The following is a 27,016-nucleotide window of genomic DNA, read 5'->3' as shown; positions in this document are numbered from 1 at the left end:
TGACAGCCTGGCCCCCGGGCTCCCCTCCCGCCTGTATCGCCCCGGCGGGGGCATCCCGCGCTCGTACCTGACCATGACCCCGCGCCGGTCCCGACTGGGCCACCCCGGCGTTTCTCGCTGAAGGGACCGGCTCCTTTCCGACCTCCCACGCTCCTTTCCTCCTCCGCCTCCTCGCTGCTGAGCCTGCCGCCTCTCACCGGAGCCCTGCCGGAGTGATGGGCTGCATCGGATCCCGCACCGTGGGTAAGGCGTTGGCGGGGACGGCACTAGAGGATGCTCGGGCAGTCGCGGCCCCTGCCTGGGTAACGGCACGGTGGGTGTCAGGTCGCCCCCGTAGCCTCCCTCCCGATCGCCCAGGGGCCGTCCAGCGCCATCAGCTGCGCCCCACCGACCCCCTACCTCCCCTTGCCCCGATCCCCCGCAGCGCGGCGGGGCGGGCGTGGGGTACGGCGGAGCTCCGGCCGCTGGCCTAGGTACTAGCAGCGGGGCTCCGGGGCATGCCCGGGGCTGGGGGGTCGTCTCCTCTTGTCACCCGTGGCAGAAGGTCGCGGAACATGTGGGTCAGTGCGGTGGCTCCGGAGAAGGGGGTGGGTGCGGGGCGTGCCTCCCAGAGCGGGATCAGGCGGCCGGCGGCTGCCTCCTGTGCTCGGTAGCGGTTTTATTGTTAGCCGAGCATACATAACGTTTCCTGATCTGCACGTCTTCTCTCCTCCTTCCCTCTACGTAGACTTCACTGGAGAACAGCGAACAAACCCGAATCCCTTCCCTCTCGCAGAGCCATTTCGAAGGGACACAGTGGGAGGAATCGCATCTTTCCACTGGGCCAATGCACATTTTACAGCAGAGGTTCCCAAGCTGTTAGGCTGTGTAACCTAGCTCTCCCCTCCTACACACATGCTGATAGCAAAAGATCCCTTGATTCGTAAGTGCAGGTCTCAGGTAAAAACAGCATCTTGTGGCACACTTTCCTCCCCACAGGAAATTTTCTTTCCATGCAAACCACATGTATGGACATCACCTACATGGGGACATGTCGCTCCAGCCACCAAAGCAATCTTTAAGAGAAAAACAGGTCATTTGGCAGTTCATGTCTCTGGCTCAAGCTTTTCCACGAAGCAAACAGGCACTGTGACATCCATGGGGAAAGGAAACCTCTGTGGGCAAGGGGTTTAAACCACTTCCCCAGAATAAATCTGAGGGACCATGTCAAAGCCTGGTGCTGTTGAACTTCTTGGCTCAATGGGAGAGCCCTTTGTGAGCACTTTCAGGGAGCCATCTACTCCTGCAGCAGCAAACTTTAAACTACAAACTCCAGTTTCTACTTTGGTTTTTAATTCCGAGGTCTAGCCTATGTCTCTTAGCAGCCTCAAACATTCTCAAGACCTAAAGAAATCTCGTATGTCTTCTGTAATGCATGCGTGGCAAAGATCATTGCGGTGTTTCCCTTAAGATTCTTCAAGCTCACTTGGATCTGTGTCTCTGTAGCATATCAAAACATGTTTTGCCTCCCTCTCCTACCATTTTTGTATCCACACATGAACACTGCCAGAGGCAGTATTATCCTGCTAGCTGGCAAATTAACTATATCCCTTTTATCAATGTGTGTCAGAACTAGCAGCATTAATTCTTGGTCACTCCCTCCACAACACTGCTCAAATAAACAAGATACACATCTAGTAACATCCACTCTCCCCTCCAAAATATGGTTAAGCTGTCATACTTAGCCATACAGAGTTCCCTATGCACAGCAGCATTTTTATGATCTGTGACCAGGACTCTGTGTTACAAAAAGCCTTGTATAACTGATCAAGTGTCATTCTCATATATATGTATGTATGAAAGAATAGATATATTTATAGATGTCATACTGTTTTGTGAGCATAGATGAAAATATAAAAGAATATCTATGCATTAAATTGATAATGGGAAAACAATAACTGAAAATTCCCTTTGCAACTTGCACTCCTTAAATATAGACCTTGATGGTACAGATACTGGACTTTCCACACTGTAGTGACTTTTGGTTTACAATGCATGTGCTCATTCTGGATGGTAGGAGCATGGTGGTCATTAGGAACCTATTTATACAGTTAAGTGAGGAATCTTCCATGACCTCAGGTTATGGAGATGTGGGTTAAGGGGGATTGCACAACCATGATTCTAATCTCAATGAGTCAGATGTGAATGTAGTAATAGTGCCTGATGGCTGCTTCACATGTAACTTTTACACAGGTTTGTTTCAGTTGTCCTTCAAGTCCTGTTTTAAGTTTTTGAGATTGGACTGGGTGAAGATGGGAGCCTTTAGTTTTACTTGGACTTCTCTATTGAAGGAAGTTTGCTCAGAACAATTCTTATTTGGCAGCATAGATTTTTCATCCAGTCTTACTGGAATTACTGGGAGGATTCTTCAGACCTGTTTTAGCATATCACTGCTTTTAATTGCTAGGTCTGCGCTCTTGGATGTGGTTAGAAACTAACACTCTAGCATGAGTAGAGTTTTGTTTTCTTGCTGTGTGGTGTATTGTTAGATTTTTGCAGTAGTTGAATATAGAGGCTCTGTATTGCCTTTCCAAGACCAGATAGGTCTTAGAGATTGAAGAAGGGTAGGGGATTTGTACTGATTTTACCTTGGAATTTGCACACACAGATTTTTAACTCAGAATTTGGGGGGCTTTAATTAGTGACAGAAAGCTTGTAATCAGTCACATTTAGTTTATTCACTACACAAGGGCTTGTGCAGGATTGTGCCCTGAGCTTGCTCTGGGCCTTTTTCCATTCCAATTTTAAACAAGCCACATGATTTCTCCATTTCCCGCAGGGATGTTTTACTATGATCTAGTTAGATGTCATAGTTTGCACATGTTTAGTAATGTGCAACTTTACATTTTCTTTTTACTAAATGTGAGGTTTTTGATTATTTCTCCCTGGGGAAAAGTAATTGAGAGGGGTACAACAGAGTAGCTTCCTATGTGTAAAATTGAAATGGATTAATATAATATCTTTCAGTCTTATAACGGACACCAGAAATCACAGTGTACCTTTGACTGCAGCTCAGACATCTCCTAACACTGACTATTTTGACTAGTGGGACGAGGTCTCTCTTAATTCCTTGATGAGATTTAAATGGATAGAAAGCTCAGGCCTATTTAAGCTCAAGATTTCTCTCTTTTTTTTGGTGTTGTCTCTGATTTCTCTCATATCTTTTCTCAGAAGCCTGCAGCAAGTATGTTTTTGAAGTGACATGAAGTGGTGGGAATATACTCCAAGAAATGCTTGGAGTGTGGGAAGAGAAGCTAGAGATGCTCACACTGGATATCTGGGAAAGCCTTTTGACCATGAGGCGTGTCAAGCATTGGAAGGTGTTTCCCAGGGAAGTTGTGGAGTGTCCATTCCTTGAGGTTTTCAAGATCAGACTGGATAAAACTTTGAATAATCTGGTCTAACCCCATAGCTGACTGCTTTGAGCAGGAGTTTGGACCTCAAGAGAGAGGTGCTTTCCAAGCTGAATTATCCCGTGATCCTGTGCTTAGGATCTAAAGCCTGGTCAGGTTAGACTTGTTGCTTTAGTCATGCCAGTGGGCCCCAGGTCTTCTGTATGCTGGTAGTACACTCCTATATGTTCCTCTCCCCCTTCCCTTCATCTGCAGAGAGATAAACCACATGCCACAGACTCCCTCATCGTAATAACTCCAGTTGTCAGTTGAAGTCTGTGTTTGTTTAGCCTGGAAATTTTGCAAGAAACAGCTCAAGTGATAGCTGGTTTAGGCTCATGCACAGAGAGAATATCAGTCCCTGGCCATGCAGAATGCAGAAAGCAATGTTTTTCATTTATCCATCTCTGGGTCAAATCTGACCTGCTAAAGCCAACTGGCTTGCGTGTTAGACTTCCCTCTACAAGGAATAGTTAGAGTACTGTTGGAGGGAGGAGTACATTCTATGTTGCTTTCTTTCTGGATGTGCTATTCTAAGTATAATGGCTTATAGCATCCACCATAGGAGCCAAAGACCACTCAGTTCTAACCTAGCCACTTTAGATTCAGCTGAGTGGGAGGAGGACAGGAGACTGACAGGAGAGGGAGTAAGCAGCTGGAGCAATTAGTGAACTTGCCCTTCATTTTTCTCCTCACTTGTCCCTCCACAAAAATGAAGGTGTATGGAGTGACATTTGGTATGGCAAAGCGTCATCTGTGCATTTGGAGTGTGAATAAGTGAGATGTATACTCTGCATGCATACATCATATCAAGGGAACTTCACCTCCAACATATAAGTGTGAGTGGGATAGGAAAGGAAATGATAATGCAGAAATGTACCCCCAGTCATGGCAGTAGGGATATATTCATTCACTTGCATGCACACAGGTGGAAGGAGCACACAGCTCTGAGTAGAAACCTCCACTTCATAGGGAATATGGGAAAAAGAGTGGAAATACATGAAGAAGGGCATCTTTGAAATCTTGTTCCTCTTACCTGGGGGAATCATAAGCAGAACAGACTGCTTACTGCTTGATCTCTCTTCATCACTCCTACTTCTTCCCACCCTGGCCTTTCTTCTTTCAACTAGCTCTCAATCTGATAACTTTAAAAACTCCCCTGAACAGCCCTGGTATAAGAACCTATTTCTTCCATCAAGGGTTGGAACAGACACACTATCTCCTGGACCTAGCATCCAGCTGTCATGAAGTGCATCCAAACTGAGTATCTTTGAGACCCTTCTCTATTGTCAGGGTTACTGAAACAGGCTGGGTGGTATTGAAGCTGTTGTGGAGAGAGGGCTAACAAATAGCATGACTGCATAAGCCTAGCTTTATAATAAAACCATACTAAAACTGAATGGGTGTATCAGCAAGGGTCATTAGTATAAGAAAACACTCTGGCATGCCTACCAAGGACTTTTCTTTTGGAATGACTGAAGGACAACATACTGACTTTGTGAACTCTTACAGACAGTAATATGAGAGAACTATGAGAGATATTGCAATGGAGCTTATGGGAAAATTGAAGTAATGAATAGTACTTTATTGGCACAATAGACCTGGGAATCTGATTTCTATAGACTAATGTGTATTAAGGCAGAAAAAGTAAACTAATAAAAAATAAATCAATAAAAAATTGTTTTCTTTGGGGGGGGGGGGGAGTAAGAGAAAAATAGTTTTCAGCTCATTTAACAAAGATATACTGTCCAACAGCAAACAGCCATGATTTTAGACTGATACTGACAACAGCCAATTCAAGATAACTTGCATTCAAGTGTTTTTAGGCAAAGCCAAAGCTTTATTTTTCAGTAAGTCTTGAAATTGTGAGGAAGATATGGAAGTGAAAAGCGGGGGTTTTATCACAACATTAGAAGTTGTAATGAGGTGACCTAGGTACTTAATTTTGATCTATCTGATGTAATTACAGATAAAGTATTAGAAGGACAATATGCCAATCCGATTGACAAAGCCATATCCTGTCAAGCTAACTTGCCAGTAGGGTTGAAGGGTGTTGTCTAGATAACCTTTAAAGGTCCCTTCCAACCCAAACCATTCTATGCATCTATGATAAATTCATTTCATGACTTTTATGAGACTTCTTGCAGCCAAGTACTTCTATGATGAAGTACCTTTGTCTACAGTCATGGTTATGGTTCTAAAATACTACATAGTAAAAGATAAAAACGCTAATCAGTGAGCAACCAACTTAGTGTCCCATGATTCTTTGACTAATAATATATGAATATCATATATTTTAAGTGCATCAGTAAACAGCAAAATAGTAACAAATAAAGAGTTGTTGGTGAAAAGCTTGTGTTTGTTATGTGATCCCACATTTTTCAGTGCCAGTTGTCAATACCATGTGATTTTAACATATTGCTCGAAATCCTGAGGGGAATCTAAAATAGTAATAAACTTGGTAGAATCCACAAAGACTGGAACAACTGCTAAAAATGAAAATACAAATGAAAAGGATGAATCAGTGATGTGGAACAGTCTGATTCATTTGTGTGTTTCAATCTAACCAAATATGAGTTATCTCTAATGACAGAGTGTGAACAGTATTTACAGGACCAGAGCTCTATATTAAAAAGCAGTCACACTGAAAAAGATTATAGATATCTGACAGAAAATCAGTGCATCAACAGCTACTATTGTAATGCTGCATCTGAGGAAGCTGTTGTGGTTCTTTGATCTATTAAGAGCTGAATATTGAACAGAAGAAGAGGTTATATTTTCTCTCCATTTGGCACTTGTGAAAAACATTTTTCATTTACTTTGTCTAATTCTATTATTATCACTTTGAAAAATGCTGCAAAACTGAAGAATAGCCAGAAAATAAACATGCAAACATGAATAAAAAACCCTGTACCTTTTGTATCTCTTACATAAGTGACTCAGTGACAGCTCTAAGTGAGTGAAGAAAAAAAAACCACAAAAACTATCTGACTTTTCAACCTAACAGAAAACACTTAAGATGCAACGGAAGGACTGCAGATACATTCAGATTGGAAATGGGCCAAAAGTAAAAATACTTAGCTGTTGGAATTGCTAAGAGTTGCACTGAATCTTCTGTCATATGAACACATAAGAATTAAGAATTAAAAAGAAAAATACTCCAGTTCAAGCACAGCAACAGAAAGTATAATTAACAAAGTGAATATGTTTAGCTGCTCTTATTTTAAGGAGGTTAGATTAGATTATTAGGATGTTTCTCTATTAGTTTAAGCCACAAGCTCTCAAGTCCAGGAGTATACTAGAATTTTAAAGAAAACATAGTTTTGGTATTCTGGTAGTTTCTGTATTCTGGGGAGATGTGGTTGTATCCGTAGATATTGATCAGACATGGGGAAGATTACATGGAAGATTTTGGTGCAAAGTTTCTTAACTAGTGGAGAAAATAGTTTTGTGATTCACATAGGTAGCACGTGGACTGACATTCCACACGGGAAAAATATTTTTAGGCATCATACTACTGACCATTTACAATCTCTGTCTGGGATGGAGGCAGGAAGTTGTGACAGCCACAAGAAATTCAAAGGGGCTGTGAAGACAGGAAATTCAGTAGTGGTAGGGACTTCAGTTAACCCTATGTGTAGGCTAGCAAGGTGAATGTTTACTTCAAAGGGGCCCTTCGAAGAGCCTGTAAAATACAAGTAACTTGCCTTGTGCAATGATTGGGAGAACTTAGTGCATGATGCTACTATTAAAGAGGTTTTCAGTGACTTAGAGTGTGAGAAATGCCAGTTTTTAAAATTATGTTGAGATCTGGAAAACTATAGGCTAGTAAATAATGTACATGTGGCCAGCAAGCTAATAAACACTACTCTGAAGAACAGAATTAGCAGTGCATGCATGGACAAATAAGCTATACTGAGAAAGAGTTAATTCTGCTGTTGTTAAGAGATGTCATGTCTTACAGTTTTTGGAAGGGGTCAACAAGCATATTGTCAAAGGACATCCAATGACTATTTGCAAAGCACTTTTGTAAAAGGCCTTCACCCCAGGTTGTTAGAGACATGAATCTGCTGTTAAATCAAAGGGAGGTTCCTGAAATTATTAACTAGCTGGGTAAAGGTAGGAAATGAGGTTTAGTATGAAGTGCCCAGTTTTCACAAGGACCTTTTTTTCAGATTTCTGCATATCCATTAATGATAGGAAAAAGGGGGGTAAAGAATGAAGTAGAAAAGTATGATAATGACAGTAATCATTTGTGTGAGTAAAAAAAAGCTATATGCAGATTGGCAAAAGCATTTTACAATACTAGATGACTAGATGTTAAAATTATGGGTGAAATTTAATATAGATAGTGTAAAATTATGCACTCAGGTGAAGCAATATGGTGTTACATATGCAATGATGGAGGTTCTGAGTTTACTAGTTCCAGGTAAGAATGAGATCTTGGAGTTAAATTGTGTAGCTTAATGCTGAGTACCAGTAAAAATGCCAATCAAATGTTAGTAATTAGGAAAAGAATAGAGAATAAAATGAGGAACAGTATTATATTATGCATAACTGAATACTACTCTCTTATTCTGAATATAATGCATTGTCCTTGATTGTCTATGCCCATTCCAGAAAGGACGTAATCAAACTGGAAAATATTAAGAAAAGATCATAAAAACCAATCAAAGGTATGGTGTGGCTTATATGTGAGGAGTCATTTAAATAGATAGGGGTTTCTCAAGTATGGAGAAGACATTATTCTGGAAAGTTATGATGGATATCTATAAAATCATTAATTTTCTCTGTGATATATCCAGCTTGGAGAAAGTGAAGAAGGAAAAATATTTCATTATCTATTCTGAAACCTCATCTAGATGTCAAATGAATCTAGCCAGTGGTAAGCCAACACTTCTTCATACAATGCAGTTAAATTGTGGAACTCCTTGACATAGGATACTATGGATACTAAAAGTTTTCTTTGGTTGAAAAAATGAACAGATGAATAGAAGAAAACTTAAAAATTACTAAATACAGAGGCAACATCTCTGTCTCAGGAACTACCTGAGGTGTAAATTGCAGGAAGCTGGGACATATATCCTGGGAAAGTATCACTACTATTTCCCATGTGCTAATAAGCTGTCTTACACATCTACTCCAGCTATAGTGACAAGCTGATACACATTCCAAACACATTAAATGCCTACTTTCCCACCACACCTCAAAAGAAGAAGAGAATAAAGAAAAAAAACTAGGAAGGAAGGAAAGGCAATCACTGAGGTAGGGTGGGGGAGTGGAAGAGAATAGTAATAAAAAAGAAAACAGTGTAAAAACTAACAGACTAAAACCAGAAAAATAGGGAACCAGAGAGGAACAGTGAGCAGAACATCCCTGTATTTCCATGGTATCTATGGACTGGTGGATGCTGTCAAGTGATACCCTACCCAGAACAAGGGAATAGAAATGGCAATGCTAGTTGCTGGTTTCTTCTAATCTTGGGCTTGCCTTCTCCTGGAGCTGGAGATAGGCAGCTTGGTGAGAAACAGGGAAGCTGGTAAAGAGTGCCCAGAATTTTGTGGGTCTTGAGATGGAAACTGTAGAAGTAAAGATGTGAGAAGTGCAGCCAGAATCTCAATCACAAGCTCTGAAGGAGTCAGAAGACTGCCATGCTTAGGAGAAGGTGGTATCAAGGTGCCAGTCTCCCTCTTACTACCTAGGAGACAGTCAGAGAATCCTGTGAACAAACTTGTCCTTTCTGCTTGATGGAGGATTTGTCCAGCTGATGTTCTCAGTGGTCCATGGAATCATTTCAGAGACTGGCCAGCAGGGTTCCTTATACTCTCCTGACAATGAGAGGTGTATTGTAAAGAGGAGAAAACTGAGCATCAAGGAAGACTGGCCTGGCTGAATAGAGAGGTCTGGTTGCAACTCAGGAAAAAACAGAAGAGCTTATGGCCTTTGGAAGAAAGGGCAGGCCATAATGTCACTAGAATATGCAGGGAGAAATTTAGAAGAGCCAAAGCCCAACTAGAAATGTCTTCAGCTGTTAGAGACAACAAGAAATGCTTATACAACTATATGAGCCACAAAATGAGTACTAAGGAGAATTTCTGTCTTTTGTTGGAAACACAGTGATCAAGGGTGAGGAAAAGGCTGTGGCACTTAATGCCTTCATTGCTTCAGTGTTTAGTTGTTCTCCAGCCCTGTGAGCTGGAGGACAGGGATGGGGTGAAGAATAAAGCCCCTATAATCCAAGAGGAGTGGATTAGCAGCAGCACTTAGACATGCATAAGTCTATGGGGCTGGATAGGATCCACCCAAAGGTACTGAAGGAGCTTCTGGAAATGCTCACAAAGCCACTTTCTGTCATCTACCAGCAGTCCTGGCTAACTGGGGAGGTCCCAGTTGACTGGAGGTTAGCAACCGTGAAGGGAAAGAAAGAGGATCTGGAAACCTACAGTCCTGTCAGTCTGACCTCAGTGCCAGAGAAGGTTATGGAGCAGGTTGTCTGCTCCACCTTACAGGCTGGGTGGAGAATGGATTGAGAAAAAGCCCTGAGGAAAGGACTTGGGGTTGTTGGTTCTTGAGAAGCTCATCGTGAGCCAGTAATTTGCTCTTGCAGCCCACAAAGCCAATTGTATCCCGGGCTCCATCAAAAGGAGTGTGGCCAGCAGGCTGAGGGAGGTGATTCTCCCCCTCTACTCTACCTGTGACACCCTACCTGGAATACTGTGTCCAGTTCTGGGACTCCCAACAAAAGAAGAGCGCGAAGCTGTTGGAGTCAGTCCAGAGGAGGGCCATGAAGAGAATCATAGGGCTGGAGCACCTCTCCTTTGAAGAAAGGCTGAGAGGGCTAGGGTTGTTCAGTCTGGAGAAGGTTCCTGGGAGGTCTTTTAGTGGCCTTCCGGCACCTGAACAGGACCTTCAAAAAAGCTGGGGAGGGACATTTTATAAGGGTGTGTAGTGATAAGACAAGGGGTAATGGCTGCGAACTGAAAGTGGGAAGGTCCTTTCAAACCATTCTATGATGATTCTATGATGAGTGCCATCATGCATCTCTTGTAGGACAACCAGTTGATCAGGCCCAGTCAGCATGGGTTTATGAAAGGCAGATCTGCTTGATGAACCTGATCTCCTTCAGTGACAGGGTGTGTGGATCTGCTTAGTGGATGAGGGGATGGCTGTGGATGTTGTTTACCTGGAATTTAGTAAATACTTAAATGATGCTTCCCACAGCATTGTCCTGGAGAAACTGGTTGCATGTGGCTTGGATGGGGATGAAACATGGTCTGGATGGACAGGCCCAAAGAGTTGTGTTGACTGGAGTTAAATCCAGTTGGTGGCTGTTCACAAGCACTTTCCTCTGGGGCTAGGTCTTTTTAGTATTTTTATCAATGATCTGGACAAGATGATCAAGTGCACCCTCAGTAAGTAAGTTTGCAGATGGTACCAAGTTGAGTGGAAGTGTTGATTGGCCTGAGGGTAGAGGGGCTTTACAGAGGGAGCTGTCGGGGCTGGATTGGCTGAGGCCAGTTGTGTGAGGTTCGGCAAAGCCAAGTATCTCGTCCTGCACTTGTGTCACAACAACCCCAGCAACCCCATAGGCTTAGGGAAGAGTGCTGGGAAAGCTGCCTGGTGGAAAAGGACCTGGAGCTGAATATGAGCCAGCAATGTGCCAAGGTGGTCAAAGCAGCCAACAGGCAGCATCCTGGTTTGTGTCAGAAATACTGGAAGGACTATGGAAGTGCCAGAAGAACTGTGGAAGAATGATATTGTCCCCTGTATTCAGCACCAGTGAGGCTGCACTTCAAATATGGTGTTCAGTTTTTGGTCCCCCACAACAAGAAAGATCTTATGCTGCTGGAATGTGTTCAAAGAAGGGCAGTGAATGGCAGTGAAGCTGGTGAAGGGTCCAGAGAACAAGTGTTATCAGGAGCATCTGAGGGAAATGGAGTTGTTTAGTTTGGAGAAAAGGAGGCTGAGGGGAGACATTACCCCTCTCTACAGCTACCTGAAAAGAGGTTGTGGAGAGTCTTTTCTCGTTAGTAAAATGGTAAAAAGTGGTAAGACAAGAGGAAATGTCCTCAAATGGCACCAGTGAAGGTTTAGCTTGGATATTAGAAGAAATGTCTTCACTGAAAGGGTTATCAAACACTGAAATAGGCTGCCCAGGAAGGTGGAATCAGCATCCCTAAAGGTGTTTTAAAAAAGTGGAACAGGGCTGGCCTGGGGACAGTCAAGGGTAGGAAAACAGAAGGTAAAAAATATGTGGAGGTATGGAGGCAGAAGGGATATTCTGAAAGGGCTGTGGTGTGAATATGAGAGAGTAGGGCAAAGAAGATTGAAGGCTCATCTCTATGTATTTTACATATGTATACTAACACAAGGGAGAAGGGTAAATAGGAGTAAGATAGCAGGAAGGCTCCATGTTGCTCTCCTCATGTGTGTCACGGAAGCTGAGGACAGCAGGAGGTGATGGAATCATGATTAGCAGGTGAATATGGGGGACAAGCAGGGCCCCCGAAGTTGCTGGGCTTCTGCTTTGTGCAGGGTTACATGCCAGCTGCAAGAGGAGATGAAGTTGTCAGCAGCAGCTGTGGTGGCAGCAGTTCTGGAGTCACACCTTTCTGCTCTGCTCCAGGGAAGGGAGTTCAGGGAGAAAGCTGCATTGTGATCTGCTGGGTGGCTCCTCAGGAGTATTTGGGTTGGTTTTTCTTCCTCACTGTTAGAGGTGAAGATAATGGATGCAGATATCGCAACTGATGATATTCTTGTGCTCTAGGACAGTGTCCATTTGACATACTGGCCGCAGAGATTAAAATTTCAACACATACAGAGAGCAACGTATGAAACTGTCTGCTGCATATTGCTTATGTATTGTTGGCTACAGGCCAGCAAAAAAGGGCTGCTATCTTGGTACATATTGACGTTTTCATACTTACTGTACTAAATGAGGCCCCTGGGGACACATTCTCTGCACTTCAGAGAAGCAATGAGGAATGAAGATAAACCCATCACCACTGCTCATGCTGCCTGATACTTGTTCTCCAAATGAGACAGGACTTTGAGATTTTTTTTTAATTGTGCTATTTGGATGTGCTTTGTTTTGTAGTACCTCTTCAGCTTAAATGACATGACTGTTTCTCAGAAAAGAACTGCTTGTATCTAACAGTAGGCTTTCTGTTCATCTCCTTTTAGTTAGGAGGGCATGGTGTACAGTAGTATTTAATATAGATTTTAAAATTTTTCCAATCAAGAAGAAAAATGTTGGTGCTGGAGCTCTGAATCTGAAGCTATATTCATTAATTCTATTAACAAAGCAGGTCTACAAAGACAGATCTATCTGCAGAAAGGGGCAGAATGGTCTGAGAAGCAATTTAGAATAGCTAAATCCAGATCAAAGATTCTGAGAATTGCCCATGTGAGTCTTAATCTTACACCCCCTCAGAGCTGTGTTTTTATTTTTGATCAAAAATTTAAAGACATCTGCTTTGTGGACACCCATGCATTTCTATGCCTCAAATAGTGCCAAACAGTTCAGCCTTCTCTCATCCATGAAAATAGGCTTTTCTCTGTTTATCTTCCACAGTCATCTAAGGTAGGTGCCATCAGCATCTAATTTCAATGTTCCCTCATGCAGTACAGCCTAGAATACCTACACAGTTATGGGAATAACTCATGTAGATTTCTCAGATTTACCTGAGATAACTTGAGTGCTTTCATTTGAAGTATACCTCGGGGACAACTCACTTGACAGAAGTTTATTCCTTTTCTTGATGTTGACCTTTTAGCTAGCTTTGAATGGCTCTCTGTAAAGCATTCAAGGAAGGAAGAGGTTTCTATGATTCTGATGTCCATCCACCTGTCATTCCTTCCCAATGGCTTCGAACTCTTTCAACCACATTTGACAGGACACCATAATGTTGTGTTTGACAAAGATTCTACACTCCTACGAGTGTCATACAGATTGATAACAGGTAAACAACAGTTTAAAGATTGATCATAATTACTGCAATTGCTTTTTTATTTTTTTTTTTTTTTCTTTTAATTTGATTTACTCTAAATATTTGTCTTTACCAACATTTACCTTGGCTACCAATATTGAATGATAGTGTTTCTTCTCTCTGCTGGAAAGTAAAACTTGAGAAACTGAAGAAAGATTGCCAGCAGTGGATAGTAGAGGTGCTGGAAATTCACTGTTAAATTCATACATTTCTTCTTACGCTAACTGGCTTGACACATCACAAAGCAATTGACACAAATATGTATTTAGTATATGGTGTACATCTTCACCAGCATCGTGCCAGGAAGTAAAAAACCATAACTTGAGATTCTTATACTGTATTATTCTACTTAGCATGGAACAAACTAGCGAAGAAAAATTGGAGAAGATTTTTGTCCTGTAGCACAGAAGTTACAACAAAATAGATTATGAAATGTTTCTGCATAGATGTAGATGCTTGATTCAAACATGTACCTTGTTAAATGAGCCAAATACATGTGAAAGTACTAAATATAGTATCAATTAATACACAGTGGTAATAGGAGTTGAGAAAATGTCAAGAGGAAACCCGGGGAGAATGGATTTGTTAAGATTAAGTAATAAGTAATTGGAAACAAGGCAAGTTTCCTGTGATCACAGAAATGCAAAGAGCCTGAAAGTACATTGAAGAAATTCTCTATCTGCAATATAAATATGGCAAAACAAACTACTCAAATAGGAAAAAGGTAACAATAATAGATCAGCAAGATGGGATACAGTCGTCCAGATGGCTTCTTCATTTTTCCATTGCATTAATCAAAATGATCAGTATTTTGTATTGCTTGGGAATGCACATTTTCTGTTTTCTGAGAGTTGAAAGTTATGATGCTCAGAAAAAAGGAAAAAGAAAAGGTGTGGAAAAGAGTGTTCTCTTTCCCCTATCTTTTCCTCTTTAAATGTTTTTCATCATTCTTTAGAAAGGTCTAACTTAAAGATGAATTTTGTTTTTTACTGTAACAGTGCAGTAGCAGAAGGAGAAATGGTATTTTTCCCTTAAAGGCTTAGGGGACTTGAGTTGGAATATTACTTCAGTTGTGATTAAACGTGGCTTTATGATGAGTGTGTGCCAGAGATTTTTTATCAAGTTTGTGTTAAAATTACAAAGCAAGAACTATCTGCAAATGGTGTGGCTTAATACATTTATGTATTTCAGCTGCTTTGGTTTTATCTCAGTGCTTCATGTAGTTAACTTGCTACTTATTCTTCAGTCATCCACTGAATCTTCCAGAGCAAGGATGGAATTTATGATGATAAAACCCCTAAAACAAAGAATATATTTTTACAAAAAATCAAACTGCAATGAAAACAAAACCCCACTATATCCTTTCTGTACACACCATACAGACACAATGTAAAGGAAATCAGAAACTCAGTTACCTTTTAACTTTGATAATCTCATTTCAGAACATTTCAATGAGAAATTTGGTAGCATGTGTTTATAAAAATTTAAAATTAGCTTAATGACCCACACATCTTTTAAAATGCTTATCAGCTGTATATGGAGAGGAGCAAATCCTGTTCTTCAAGAGGTGATTTTTGATAGAATTACAAATGAAATAGTTATGATGATTAGCAGAAGCTGGAATGAAGGTGGATATGAGAAAAGAAGATACATCAGAAAAGAAATGTACCATTAGAAAAGAAAAAAAAACACCATATCAATTGAAGGGAGAAAGGAATAGACAAGATGTTGGATAAAACCAAGAATCAAATATAATGTACTGTATTCAATTTTTTCCACTTCACTGTCTTTACATTTTTGTGATTTTCCATGTTTCTTTCCTTCCATCTGTCAGAGCAGAACTTGGTCTTTCACGTCTGTGGATTAATGTTGCTCTTGCTATTTCTAGCAGAAGGGGAAAGACCCTCTGCAAACTTTCAGTAAGAGGAAGTAACATTGCCCCAGGCCCAAAGCAAATTTGAAGTCAGAGATTTCCTTTTCAGCCACAGTGTATGATGTTAGAACTCTTCAGCAGGTATTTATGCTGAAGTCTGCTTTTAAATGCATTTAAAAGTGTTTAACAGATATTAAAGAGCTATTTCATCGTAAACTGTTTTTTCTTAGTACCTGTGAAACTGTTTAGACCAAGAATTTTCAATAATTATTCAGTCTTTATGACTATAGTGCATGTAAAATCACGTTACTCCTTCTCTTCCCTTGTCTAGGTAGGTGAGATACTTCAGCTGGAGAAAAACAGTAATAAATTGATTTCATAGGCCTTTAGTTTACTATTATGGAAGGGATGTGGACTTTGAGGCAAATAATTTTTTTTATGTTAACGTTCTTCAACCATTTGATGCTACCATCTGGCAGAACAGTATTAATATTTGCCACAGTCTAACACTTCATGGAAACCATCAGTGGGCCAGCAGAACTGAGAGCAGAAGTTGAGTGTCACTTGCCAAACTCGGGGGATGCTGTCACATGTGCTGAGCACCAGGATGCCTGAAGTTGGTCTCTCTTTGGCTGGGAAGACACCGAGCAGTGCTTCTGCCTGTTACCCACTGTGCCAGAATGTCTGTCTAGACTTACAGAAGGGCTGCAGTACTATGCTCAGAAACAGATGAGAGTATAGGGAAAGGACCTTGGGCAAACAGAGGTAAAACAGGCATGACACTGCTGCCTGCACTGTACAGGCCTCTGTACAAAAGGCAGGGGGCTGCCTGTTGCTCTGGAGTGGCAGCATCTCTCTTGCCTCTCCAACATCACTGTCTTGATCAGCTCTGCAGCAGGAATGCCCCAGCCATCCCATTTCTAGTGTGAAGGGTTGCGGATGGAGTGAGGGAGCAGGGGCTGCCTCTGCAGAATGAGGCGACTAACTCTCAGCATATAGGGGCAGGCTCCCACTCTGCTCTTAGCTCCAGTTTTATCCTCCCACTGATTCAAAAAGAGAGACACCTGGCAGTCTGCTGAGGCCTGGGAATAGCTATGCCTCCTGCTGGGAAGCTCTGGTGAACACCCTCAAGTACCCTTATGTGCTAGTGGGGATAAATCTGGCATCCTAACAGAGGTGAGGCTGCTGCAGCTCCTTGCAGCCAGTGTTCCTAGGATGCATACACATAAGCATGCATATACAACACATCTATGTACATAGGTGCTAGCCACACAGATGAGCACAGACAAACACAAAACTCACACAAACACTGCCAGGAAGCCTCATCCTACTCTGGTCTGTGGTTGATCATGATGGAGATCCATTAGGTGGAACATGGATCCCTCCTGAAGCAGGGAGGCCTAGTAACTGCTCCTGCATCCCTGTCTCCTCAGTTAATACCACCTGGATATAGCAGCCCCATAGACTGCAGCCCAACTGCAGGTGTTGGTACAGACCCCTCACAGATACACACAGCTCTATAAAAGGTGGCTGGGGCTCCCTTGAGCCCTCTGATAGCCAGCTCACATTGTGGTCTCACCCTCAGGGGCATGCATCTGGCACCCAGATCATTTCACCTTCCCTTTGGCTGTTGATCATATCTTCATTTTATGCCCTTACTCTCTCCAGCTGATTTCACTCAGTCTGGTCTTCCCAGTTGCTGGCACTTAGACCTCCATCACAAAGTACATGTGCCCAGGAGAGAGCATCCTTCATACCAGAAAATAGTTAGAAGTTGAATTTTACAGGAAGACAGAACAGCCTACCAAAATCATATCAGAACATGGCCAGAAAGCCATACTGATCTGAAGCCTATTTACATTCTACTGGCCCCTTTTATGTCCTTTTATTTTCTTACATTCATTTATCCCCAAACCACCTAGATCCCTCCCTTTCCCTTCCACTGGTTCTTCCCCTAAACATCACGTAACTCTAGTGCAATCCCCAAATGCTCTTTTCCTGCATCCTGTAATGGGTCGTGTATTCCTAGGCACTAACCACCCCCCTCAGGTACAAAACTGCTTCTGAAAGCCTCTCTCCCTGACTGATCTTGATGGGCTTTCCACTGGATCCTGGGGCTGGGGATCTCCTGTAATAGTCCTCAGAGGGGCTTGGATGTGGTGTCTCTTCTTGTGAGCCAATAATTTGGACTTCTGTCTGACATTGTGCCCCTGTGCACTTCTGAGGCTTTGGTGAGCTGATAGTTTCTGGGATGTGCATGGGAGCAGCATGGCAGGTGCTGTTTGTGCTCCCTTTCCTGCTGCTGTCACCCTGTCCTCCTTTCTGGGTGTGCAGACAACCTTTTATCATACAACTTAACTTATATCCTGTAGAGGGGGTTGCCTGCAGCTGGGAGCCAAATGATGTGATGAGAATTTAGCAGAATTTCAGCTCAACAGTCATAGCTCATGAATTCATAGACTCATAAAATTGCAGAATATTTGGACTGGATCACCTTAAAGGTGATCTAGTACAACTCCTCTGCCATGAGCAGGGACATCTTCAACCAGATCAGGAGCCCATTCCAACCTGACCTTGAATATTTTCAGGGATTGGGCATCTACCATCTCTCTGATCAATGTGTTCCAGTGTTTCACCACCCTCATTGTAAAATTTTTTTCTTTATATCTAGGCTAAATCTACCTTCTCTTACTTCAAAACCCTTACACCTTGTCCTATTGCAACAAGCCCTGCTAAAAAGTTTTGTGCTCATCTTTTGTATAAGTGCCCTTTAAGTACTGAAAGTCAGCAATAAGATCTCCCTGTAGCCTACTTCATGCTGAACAACTCCAACTCTCTCAGCCTTCACAGGAGAGCTGTTTCAGCCCTCTAATAATTTTCATGGGCCTTCTCTGGACCTGTTCCAACAGGTCCATAGCTTTGCTGAGGACTGCAGAACTGGATGCAGCACTCCAGGTAGAGTCTCACCAGAGCAGAGCAGAGCAGAGCAGAGCAGAGCAGAGCAGAGCAGAGCAGAGGGGGAGAATGGCCTCCCTCAGCCTGCTGGCCACACATCTTTTGATGCAGCCCAGGATGCAGTTGGTTTTCTGGGTTGCAAGAGTGTATGGCTGTCTCATGTCCAGCTTTTTGTCCTCCTGTACCCCCAAGTCCTTCTCTGTGGGGCTGCTCTGAATCTTTTCATCCCCTAAGATGTAGCAATACTGCGGTTTGTCCCAACACAGGTGCAGGACTTTGTATCTGGCCTTGTTGAACTTCATGAAGTTCATGTGGGTCTATTTCTAGAGCTTGTCCTGGTCCTTCGTGATGGCATCTCTTCCCTCCAACATGTCAACCACAACACACAACCACACACACAACCACACACAGTGTCTTCTGCAAACTTGCTCAGGATGCATTCAGTTTCACTATCTGTGTCACTGGTGCAGATTATTAAACAGCACTTGTCCCAGTACAAACACCTCAGGGACAGCACCATTGTGATTAGTAGTGATCGCAATTACAAATAAATACTTGAGCTCACTAAGGCCAAATGCATACAGGAAAATATGCCTTGGTTCTTTCAGAGTTATCATCTTCCACAGCAAAAAAATATGAGATGTGAAGTTGCGGTAGACAGCAACTCAGATAGGATTTGCTTTCTGCTAGTTTTCATCTTGCTGTGTTGAGCCTTTCTGAGGGACCAAATTAATTTTTTACGTTTTGAGTTCTAGCTGATGAGTGCCTTAGTTTTCCCACATGTAAGTGCCTCCATGCCTACTGCATGTTTGGGGTGGAGCACAGCATCTCTTGACTGTCAGAATATTTCTCCCTGGGAAATGCATTGATAATCAGTGCAAATGTGCTTGAGCTGTTAGAATGAGCAAAGGGATTTCAGACATCTCTGGAGAAGAAACTTGTGATAAAGAGTAAATAAAAAGCTAAAAGCTAATGAAAATAGAACCATTGACAGTCCATGGCATATATTTCAAATAGACTATAGATTGCTGAATTAATCCCAGGAACGTATGATCATTTGGAGAGCTCTATTTCTTGCCAGGTTCCAAAAGACTCAGTTTTAAACACAGTACAAACCTTTCCTCCATCACATGGAATTAAATAACTTTGAACAGAGTTTGACAATAGCACGATAGCTGAAGGCACAGTAAAAGCTAACTAGACAGAACAGTCACACAGAGCAGTCCTGGTTACTTGGCTGACTGTTTAAAGTCTGCAACTTTGCATTGTACTGCAAGATTATGGCACAACAGGTTAGTGAGACAAGAAGCAACAAGTAAGTTTTAACTTCATTGGCAGAATGGGTGAGAGCAGTCCTGTATCACTGTGTATGCTTTTATGTCCACATTTCAAAGAACTGAAAATATTGGGATATCTTTTAAAAAGAGACACAGATTTACTAAGGGGGCTAGAAGAATTCTCTGCTGTAAGAAACTGGTTTGTCAAGATGAAAAGCAAGTGTATGAATAACCTTCCTGACTTGTAATAGCAGGTATTTAAAAGAACTTTAATCTTGCAGAGAACAGCAAAGCAAGGGTACCAGCAGCTCTAAGCTGATATCAGACCAATTCAAATTATAAAGGAGAAATGCCTTTTTAAGTTACGGTGTTTTAATATTGGAACCAGATATCAAAAGAATTGGTTCTTTTTCAGTCGTGTGTAATAACTAGATGGTTTTTTTTCCTAGGAAGCTGTTTTTTAGCCAGACAGATTATGCTTCATAAAAACACAAATGACTGATCTTCAAATGAAGATATCTGTGTGAAATACGATAGTTGATGATGTACAGTGATGCACAGGTGTTCTGATTAAAGTCAGGTGTTATTTAAGGCTATTGTGGCTTTAAAGTCAATTATTCTCCTGTATGCTGAGCTGACTTAGCTTAATTAACAGAGCAAATTGTAGTGGGATTCAGAAGCCTGACTAGATGTGTTCTCACAGGAAACGAAGTGATCGCAGTAGACTGGAAGGGACTAAAAGATGTGGACCAAATCAACATGGATAGCACCAGTTCACTGCATGGCAGCAGTTTCCATCGACCTTCTGCTGAGGTGAGTGTCTTAGATTCACTCAGTGGGATCTGAAAGTTTCCATTTTTCTGAGTTCAGACATGGAGCATTCTGGGAGAGGACCAGAATGCCGGTGTGCACCTAAGGATCAGAGTTTCATATCTGTGCAGTTTGACTTGCATGGAATAGAGTCAAGTCACTCCCTTCATAGTATCTGTAGTGAGTAAGAATTAGCAAATGAAAGTGCTTTTTACTACTCATGACTGAAGTGGGTCAGAACATGGGAAAAACTGTGGCAGTTCTGACAAGTCTGTAGGTCTGGATTGTTTCAATAATGGATTCAATGAAATGGCCAGCACTGTCTCTCACAACTTCTGCAGCACAGTCATAACACCTTCTGATTTTGGATTGAATAAATTAATTTGTCTCCCTTTTGATTTTTTGGGATGCATTTGCTAATAACTCACTGCCAATTATTTTACCATATAGTACCTCAAGAGCTGGTTCATTTGCTGTTCTGAATTATGGTAGCTTCTGCAATCTTAAGATAACCTTACTTTTCATCTCTGTAAGGTTAAGGGTGTGCAGTCATGATTAATAAAAAGATCAAAACTATTGGAATCATATAATATTTGAAGAATGGCAAATAATGTTAATAAATAATATACAATTTGAAAAACCATAGAGGCATTTTTATTTCCTTATTATACCTTGCTAGTTTGGAATGTAACTTCAAGAAACTCAGAGTCTCATGGACTCCTGGTAAAAATTGTGGAGCCCAAACTTATAAGGAAAATTCTGTTAAATCATGTGCAGATCTAAAAGACATGGAGCATAAACTATACCTCAGTGAACATTTTAATCTGTGTGAATGGATACCATAGGTGAAATTAATTAATAAAAATTTCCTGCGTCTCTACATCCCCAAAACTGAGATGGAAAGAAAGAAACGCACTATGAATTGGTACAGTAATGGCTGATAGGGGGAATGGATCTGGTTTGCAAGGGGAAAGTGGGTCATAATGGTCAAACTGAAAAACTACAAGAGAAAATAATTTCATCAGAAAATAATTCTGTAACTTTCTATGTTGCACTCAGAATACATAGGAAGTACAGCTAATATCCTTGTGTTAGCCTCAGCAATGCAACTCCCTTTCAGGGACACCAGCAGTGCAACCTATAGCAAAGAGCTAATAGAAGTGGGGCTGCATGAAATGTCTGTGGTTTTCTGTCTCTTACTCTTTAGAATCATAAAACCGTTTAGGAAGCCTTTAACATCATCAAGTCCAACTGTTGACTCTATATTATCCTATTTGCTATTGTATCTTCAAACATTGTGATACCTACAGACACCGTAATTAACAGCAGAGAATGAAAACAGCTCAGAAGGTTTCTTTAATACATCAGATGAAGCAGTGGCTGTTGATTATGGCAAACTACTAGAGAGATACATATCTGTTTGCATCTTCTTTTTTACACTAACCTGATGTCCCCCTTTGCTTTCTTTAGCAAACACGGACAGATTTCTCCTGGGATGGTATCAATGTGAGTATGGACCATACCACTATTCAGATTTTATAGTCGTAGAAGGATTTCCATGCCATTGGATACCGTGGAGACCAGAATGGAAACATGACTGAAAGTCTTCAGTGCCACTGAAATTCTGGGAATTGTATAAGAAAGCAAAAGATGGTGTTAAATTTTTGTTTGCCTTTGGGCTTTTTACTGTCTGGCAGTTATTTAGATCTGCAGGTGGCTATTAAATTGGTTTTGTCCTCTTTGGGTCAAATGTGTGTCATTCCGTATGTTCTCTTTTTGAGATTTCTGGGCACTATAAGATTAAAAAGTGTCTGTCCAGCATGTTAAAAAAATCAGTAGCCTTTGATTAGAGTATCATTTGATCTTCTCCAAGAGTCTGGGAGAAATATACCCCCCATTTTCAGCTGCATACAGAAGTAAAAGAATTCTTAAAGTATAATAGGGAAGACAGTCAACACCAGTTAACTTTAGTTAACAAGTGGAAGAAGAATCAAGAAAACATGTTACCAACACATATTCTTTGATGCTCTTACTACCTGTGCCATGGAAAAATAGTTTGTTGGCTTTTTTTTTTTTCACTAATGCCAACTCAGCATCCTGAAAAAGGAATAATACATGTTAGTGTTACCAGACTATTTTTTCTGCTCTGGAGGCTTAAAAAATGTGTTCACATAGGATTAGCTTTGACAGTTTTGTACACCTGGAAAGGCAGGATAAGAATCTGCATTTTTCTTAGTATAAGCATTTTCAAATTCCAGATGCTTTCAAAATATTTAAAAGACACTAATTTTCTGGTTCTCTGAAAGCACTTAGGCCACTGCATATCAAGGGAACTTATATTTTTAACTAACCCTCAGGCTACTGATGTCTCTTTCCTTATGGAACTTACAGCTTGGGATCTTTTGCCTACGTTCAATCAGAGAAATGAATTATGCAGGAAAATTATGGTGCATGCACCAACTGTCAAGAAGAAATTTTTCATTTTTTTTCTCATTGCACTTCTGTCTAGCTGCAAGCAAGGTACATAGTCATGTTTCCTTAAAGATAGTAGAAGACAGTTCCCTTACTTGTATTTTCATTTTCCAACTCATTCTGACTCCATGGATCTCCTTCATATTGCAGCTCTTTATCACTGTAATTCTTCTTTGGTATCAAAGCTGGCTTATGAATTTCCTTCCATTCCCATTCAGTCCTGCCTTCATGTAGCACTCCAGTCTTGCAGTGGTAGAGACCTTCTGCAGTTTACTTTCTTTTCTGGACCATTCCCATGAGGTGTCCCACAGCAAAACCCCTACACTGTCTTGAAACAAATGGGTGGATACTGAACAGCAGGCCCAGGTGGCAACAGCCAGTGGGGGCACAGATGGACATTCTTCAACCAGCTTCATCACCAAAGGAAATGCATCATGAAGAGGGGCTGTGTTCTCAGCTACACTTTTCACTTTTTACTGTTCTTCTCCTGCTTTTTGATTTCTTCAGTTCACATGCTACACTCAGACATTCCTGGCTCCAAAGTTACAGGATACCTTAGCTACTGCATTTACATGTGATTTCCAGAGGGACTCACCTTTCATATTTTGGCAATTGGCTGGAATTATATGCAGTTTAACATCTTTACAATACTTTCCTTTGCCTCCAAATATTTGACTGTCTTGCTATTGCTCTTCTCACATTTCATGAGGTTTGTGCCAAATGCTTGCTTCGTGTCAGGATTTAAGATTTTCACTGTCATGGTCACTACTTTTGAGTATCTTTGTGTTTGAAACATGCTAGATTTTATTTCGGAAAGGTTGAAATGAAGAGCAGAAGCAATGGTCATTTAGCCCTTGTGAAAATTAAGCCTCATATTCAATGCCTGGCATCCCTGAAGAAGCCTAATGAATTTGTCTTGCAGAATGGTGTTTTTGTGATGATATTTGAGTTTGATGCTTGTCTCAGTAATTTCCTGTCCTTATTATTCAGGGACTGAGGATGAACATAGAGAAGGGACTAAAGGGTGTTATGCAGAACTATAGGCCTCATTTCTTTACAGGTAGCTGTAGGTGCATGAAACAGGATGCATCACTGAGACCATCATGTTAATTTTATTAAGACCATGTGAGAAGAAATTAAAATCAAAACCAACACATAAAAGTTAATATCTGTAGTGTGATGCATATATTATGCATTATTGTGTCTTGTTTATCACATTGTCAGCTCCCCATTGTAAGCTCCCTGAACTGTCCATCAGCCATGTCTTGCATCTCTAACAAAGAGCTGGGAACAGTGCAGCATGTCTGTAGAGGACTGGTAGCAGCCAAAGGGAGGCTTCTCACAGCCTGCTTCTGCCTCTTGCACTGACTTTGCCTCACTCAGTCCCAATGCTATACAATATGCAGGCCTTGTTAAATGACCTTGAGTTTTTTCTTCCTTTCTTATGTTTTTTTTCTCGTTGGTTGCTTCTGCTCCTCATCTTCCCTCTACCTTTTAGAAACCTTATGCTGATTTCTTACTTCAGTTCACTTCCTTTTCTCCTTCCTGTTATCATTTCTTCATATTCTCTCTCTTTTCAGCTCTCCATGGAAGATACAACCTCCATCCTCCCCAAGCTGAAACGCAACTCCAATGCTTATGGGATTGGGGCTTTGGCTAAATCATCTTTCTCTGGTGAGGTCCTAAAAATTTGGGTTTATCCTTGGCAGCTTCTTTCCACAGGCCTTTGTGACTCCTCCCATATCTTTCTATTGCTTTCCTAACTGCTCCTTTCTGACTCTTGCCTTTCCGAGGCCTTAGAGGAGTCTCCAACACCATAGTTCTAGATACAGAAATCTCTTAGCTGTTGCCCTTTCAAAGAACCAATTTGTCTTACTCATGTTGGCTTCTCACCACACACCCCAACTCAAACATTTTCAATTGCTTCCCCTCCAGCAGTCTTAGGTTTAACCCTGTTTTCTAGTTCTTAGTTTATTCACTTCCAGACTTCATCACTCATGCCCAACTGTGTCTTAGATGGATTCTAGGCAAAGAAGGAAATGGTCTTTTATATTTAGAGTTTCCCATTTTGCTCCTTCTGAGAACCAGTCCAAGGAAAGATGGAAAAACTCTCTTGGTGAGTGATACAGTGAAAGGTGGGAGACATCCAACCCATGGCCTGAAACTTGGCAGGAAAGTGGGGGAGAAGCTCCAATTCCAAGAGAGGTAAACATTGTGGCAGAAAATCCTGGAGCTGTGTAATAGCCCGTCCTTGTTTTCTAATGTCTGGTCCCTTAGGGATATCTCGCAGCATGAAGGACCATGTCACAAAGCCAACAGCTATGGGCCAAGGCCGTGTGGCTCACATGATTGAATGGCAAGGCTGGGGCAAAGCTAACAGCCAGCAGCAGCAGCATACACAGGATACAGCACGCAAGGACGCTGATGCCTACTCAGACCTGAGTGATGGGGAAAAGGAGGCCCGGTTCCTTGCAGGTAGTGCTAACTATTTTGGCATGTGGACTGGATTGGTTGGGAGCTCCCGGAGCAGAATCCTTGAGATACTAAAGTGCAGGAACATCAAGAATGCACTCAGGAGGGCCTGTGAGTGGTTCAGCTTGCAGAAGGAGGTGAAAGAATGTGGTTGTAGTATTGCCAATGGAATGCAAAGTGGAGGGGGTGAGGACCAACGGGGTGATGGGGGGGTTGCTGACACAGGACAAGAGTGGGTCAGTGTAACCAAGAGATGAGGTTAAATTGGGTAATGAGAAGTGGAATTTTCACACATCCCTGCTTCCTCTCCCCATCTACTTTGGCCACAGGAGTGATGGAGCAATTTGCTATTTCCGAGGCAACTCTCATGGCCTGGTCCTCCATGGATGGTGAGGATGTGAGTGTTAATTCAAATCAGGACAACACAGCAGGCAACTACTCTGAGAACTATCAGGAGCTAATGGAGAGCCAAGGTGAGCTCCAGTGCCTTTTGCTAATCTTGAAACACCCCTTTCCTGCTCTTCTCATGTTGTTCCCTTTCCCTCTACCATGTTTTGTTCAGTAGCTTTAGTTTTTGGGACTGGGATCTAGCAGAGACATCATGTTTGTGGAGCTGTCCAAGGATCTGATCTTAACAGGGAGGCTCCAAAGCCCAGTTCTTTTACCTTTTTTGGGGCACAACTGTGAAAAGCTACCAGTTGTGGGTATAATCAAGTTCATCTGCCTACTACTGCCTTTTCTCTTCACCCTTCTCCCTTCTGAAGTGTTTATTTACCCTGTTTAGTACAGTGCCATGCACAGTTACCCAAGCTATCTGTCTGAATGAGCCAGCCTGGCCTAGGGAAATTGTCTTAACTGTGTTGTTTCCCTTCTTTACTCGCAGAGCATATGGCCCAGACGCAGTATGACAGCTGGCCTCATTCCTACGTCTCGCAGGGCATGTATTGCTTAGGTTCATCTGATGCCTGGGAGACCAGTGACCAGTCCCTCATTGCTTCCCCAGCAACTGGCTCCTACTTAGGCCAGAATTTTGATGAGTCCCAGACAAACCTTCAAGAGAGCATTTTGATTCAGAGCAGCCTTCTCCAGCAGCAACAGCGGCAGGAGCAGAACTTCATCCAGAGCACGGGGCTGGTCCACGTGTGGCCCTTGCAGACTGCGCAGGGTGGAGGTGGGGCTGAGTCCAGCACATACATGGAGGACCACATTGAGGATGAAGGGAACCCACGGCTGGAGAAGGCTCCTCTCCTAAGCAAGAAGACCTCTCCAGAGGAGGATGACGCGGTGTGCCGGGACCTGGAATCACTGTCTCCTCGTGAGGAGATGGAACATGCTGCACTGAGCCGCAAAGTCTCAGATGTCACCTCCTCTGGGGTCCAGTCCTTTGATGAGGAAGAGGGAGAAACAAACAACTGATGCTTTCTGTGAAGCTCTCATCACTGCTGAACAAAGAGAGGAGTGGCAAGGAATAAAATGACAGGGATTCTTCTCTCCAGGTCCCCATACTTCCAAGTAGACACACCTTCCATTCCGGACATTTAATTATTTTTTTAAACAAGAGGAAAATCTCAAAGTGATTGACACATGATGATCTCTTCTTCCCCTCCACCATGGACACGTGTTTTTGATTTTCATTGCTCTGGGCAACACATGTGAGGTGCTTGGAGAGATCTGGATTGGTAAATAATTTCTAAATTTTTTTACTACAAAGTCTTGGCTGTGGATACAAATTCTTCT

General features: G+C 42.0%; 1 protein-coding gene across 1 annotated transcript; it reads left to right on the top strand.

Annotated features, from left to right (window-relative positions):
* FAM131B (family with sequence similarity 131 member B) lies at window positions 1-27,006 on the top strand. The gene is made up of 8 exons (XM_030453864.1): window positions 1-243; window positions 20,229-20,338; window positions 21,806-21,841; window positions 24,388-24,481; window positions 25,085-25,282; window positions 25,609-25,752; window positions 26,163-26,339; window positions 26,421-27,006. Exons 1-8 carry the CDS (start codon window positions 216-218, stop codon window positions 26,693-26,695), a joined length of 1,062 nt encoding a protein of 353 aa, XP_030309724.1. The 5' UTR covers window positions 1-215; the 3' UTR covers window positions 26,696-27,006.
* The last annotated feature ends 10 nt before the right edge of the window (window positions 27,007-27,016 follow it).

The sequence above is a fragment of the Calypte anna genome, chromosome 1 (assembly GCF_003957555.1).
Source record: "Calypte anna isolate BGI_N300 chromosome 1, bCalAnn1_v1.p, whole genome shotgun sequence".
In the NCBI taxonomy this organism is placed as follows: domain Eukaryota; kingdom Metazoa; phylum Chordata; class Aves; order Apodiformes; family Trochilidae; genus Calypte; species Calypte anna.
Note: the sequence above shows the minus strand (reverse complement) of the source record. Positions and strands in the feature narration are given on the sequence as shown.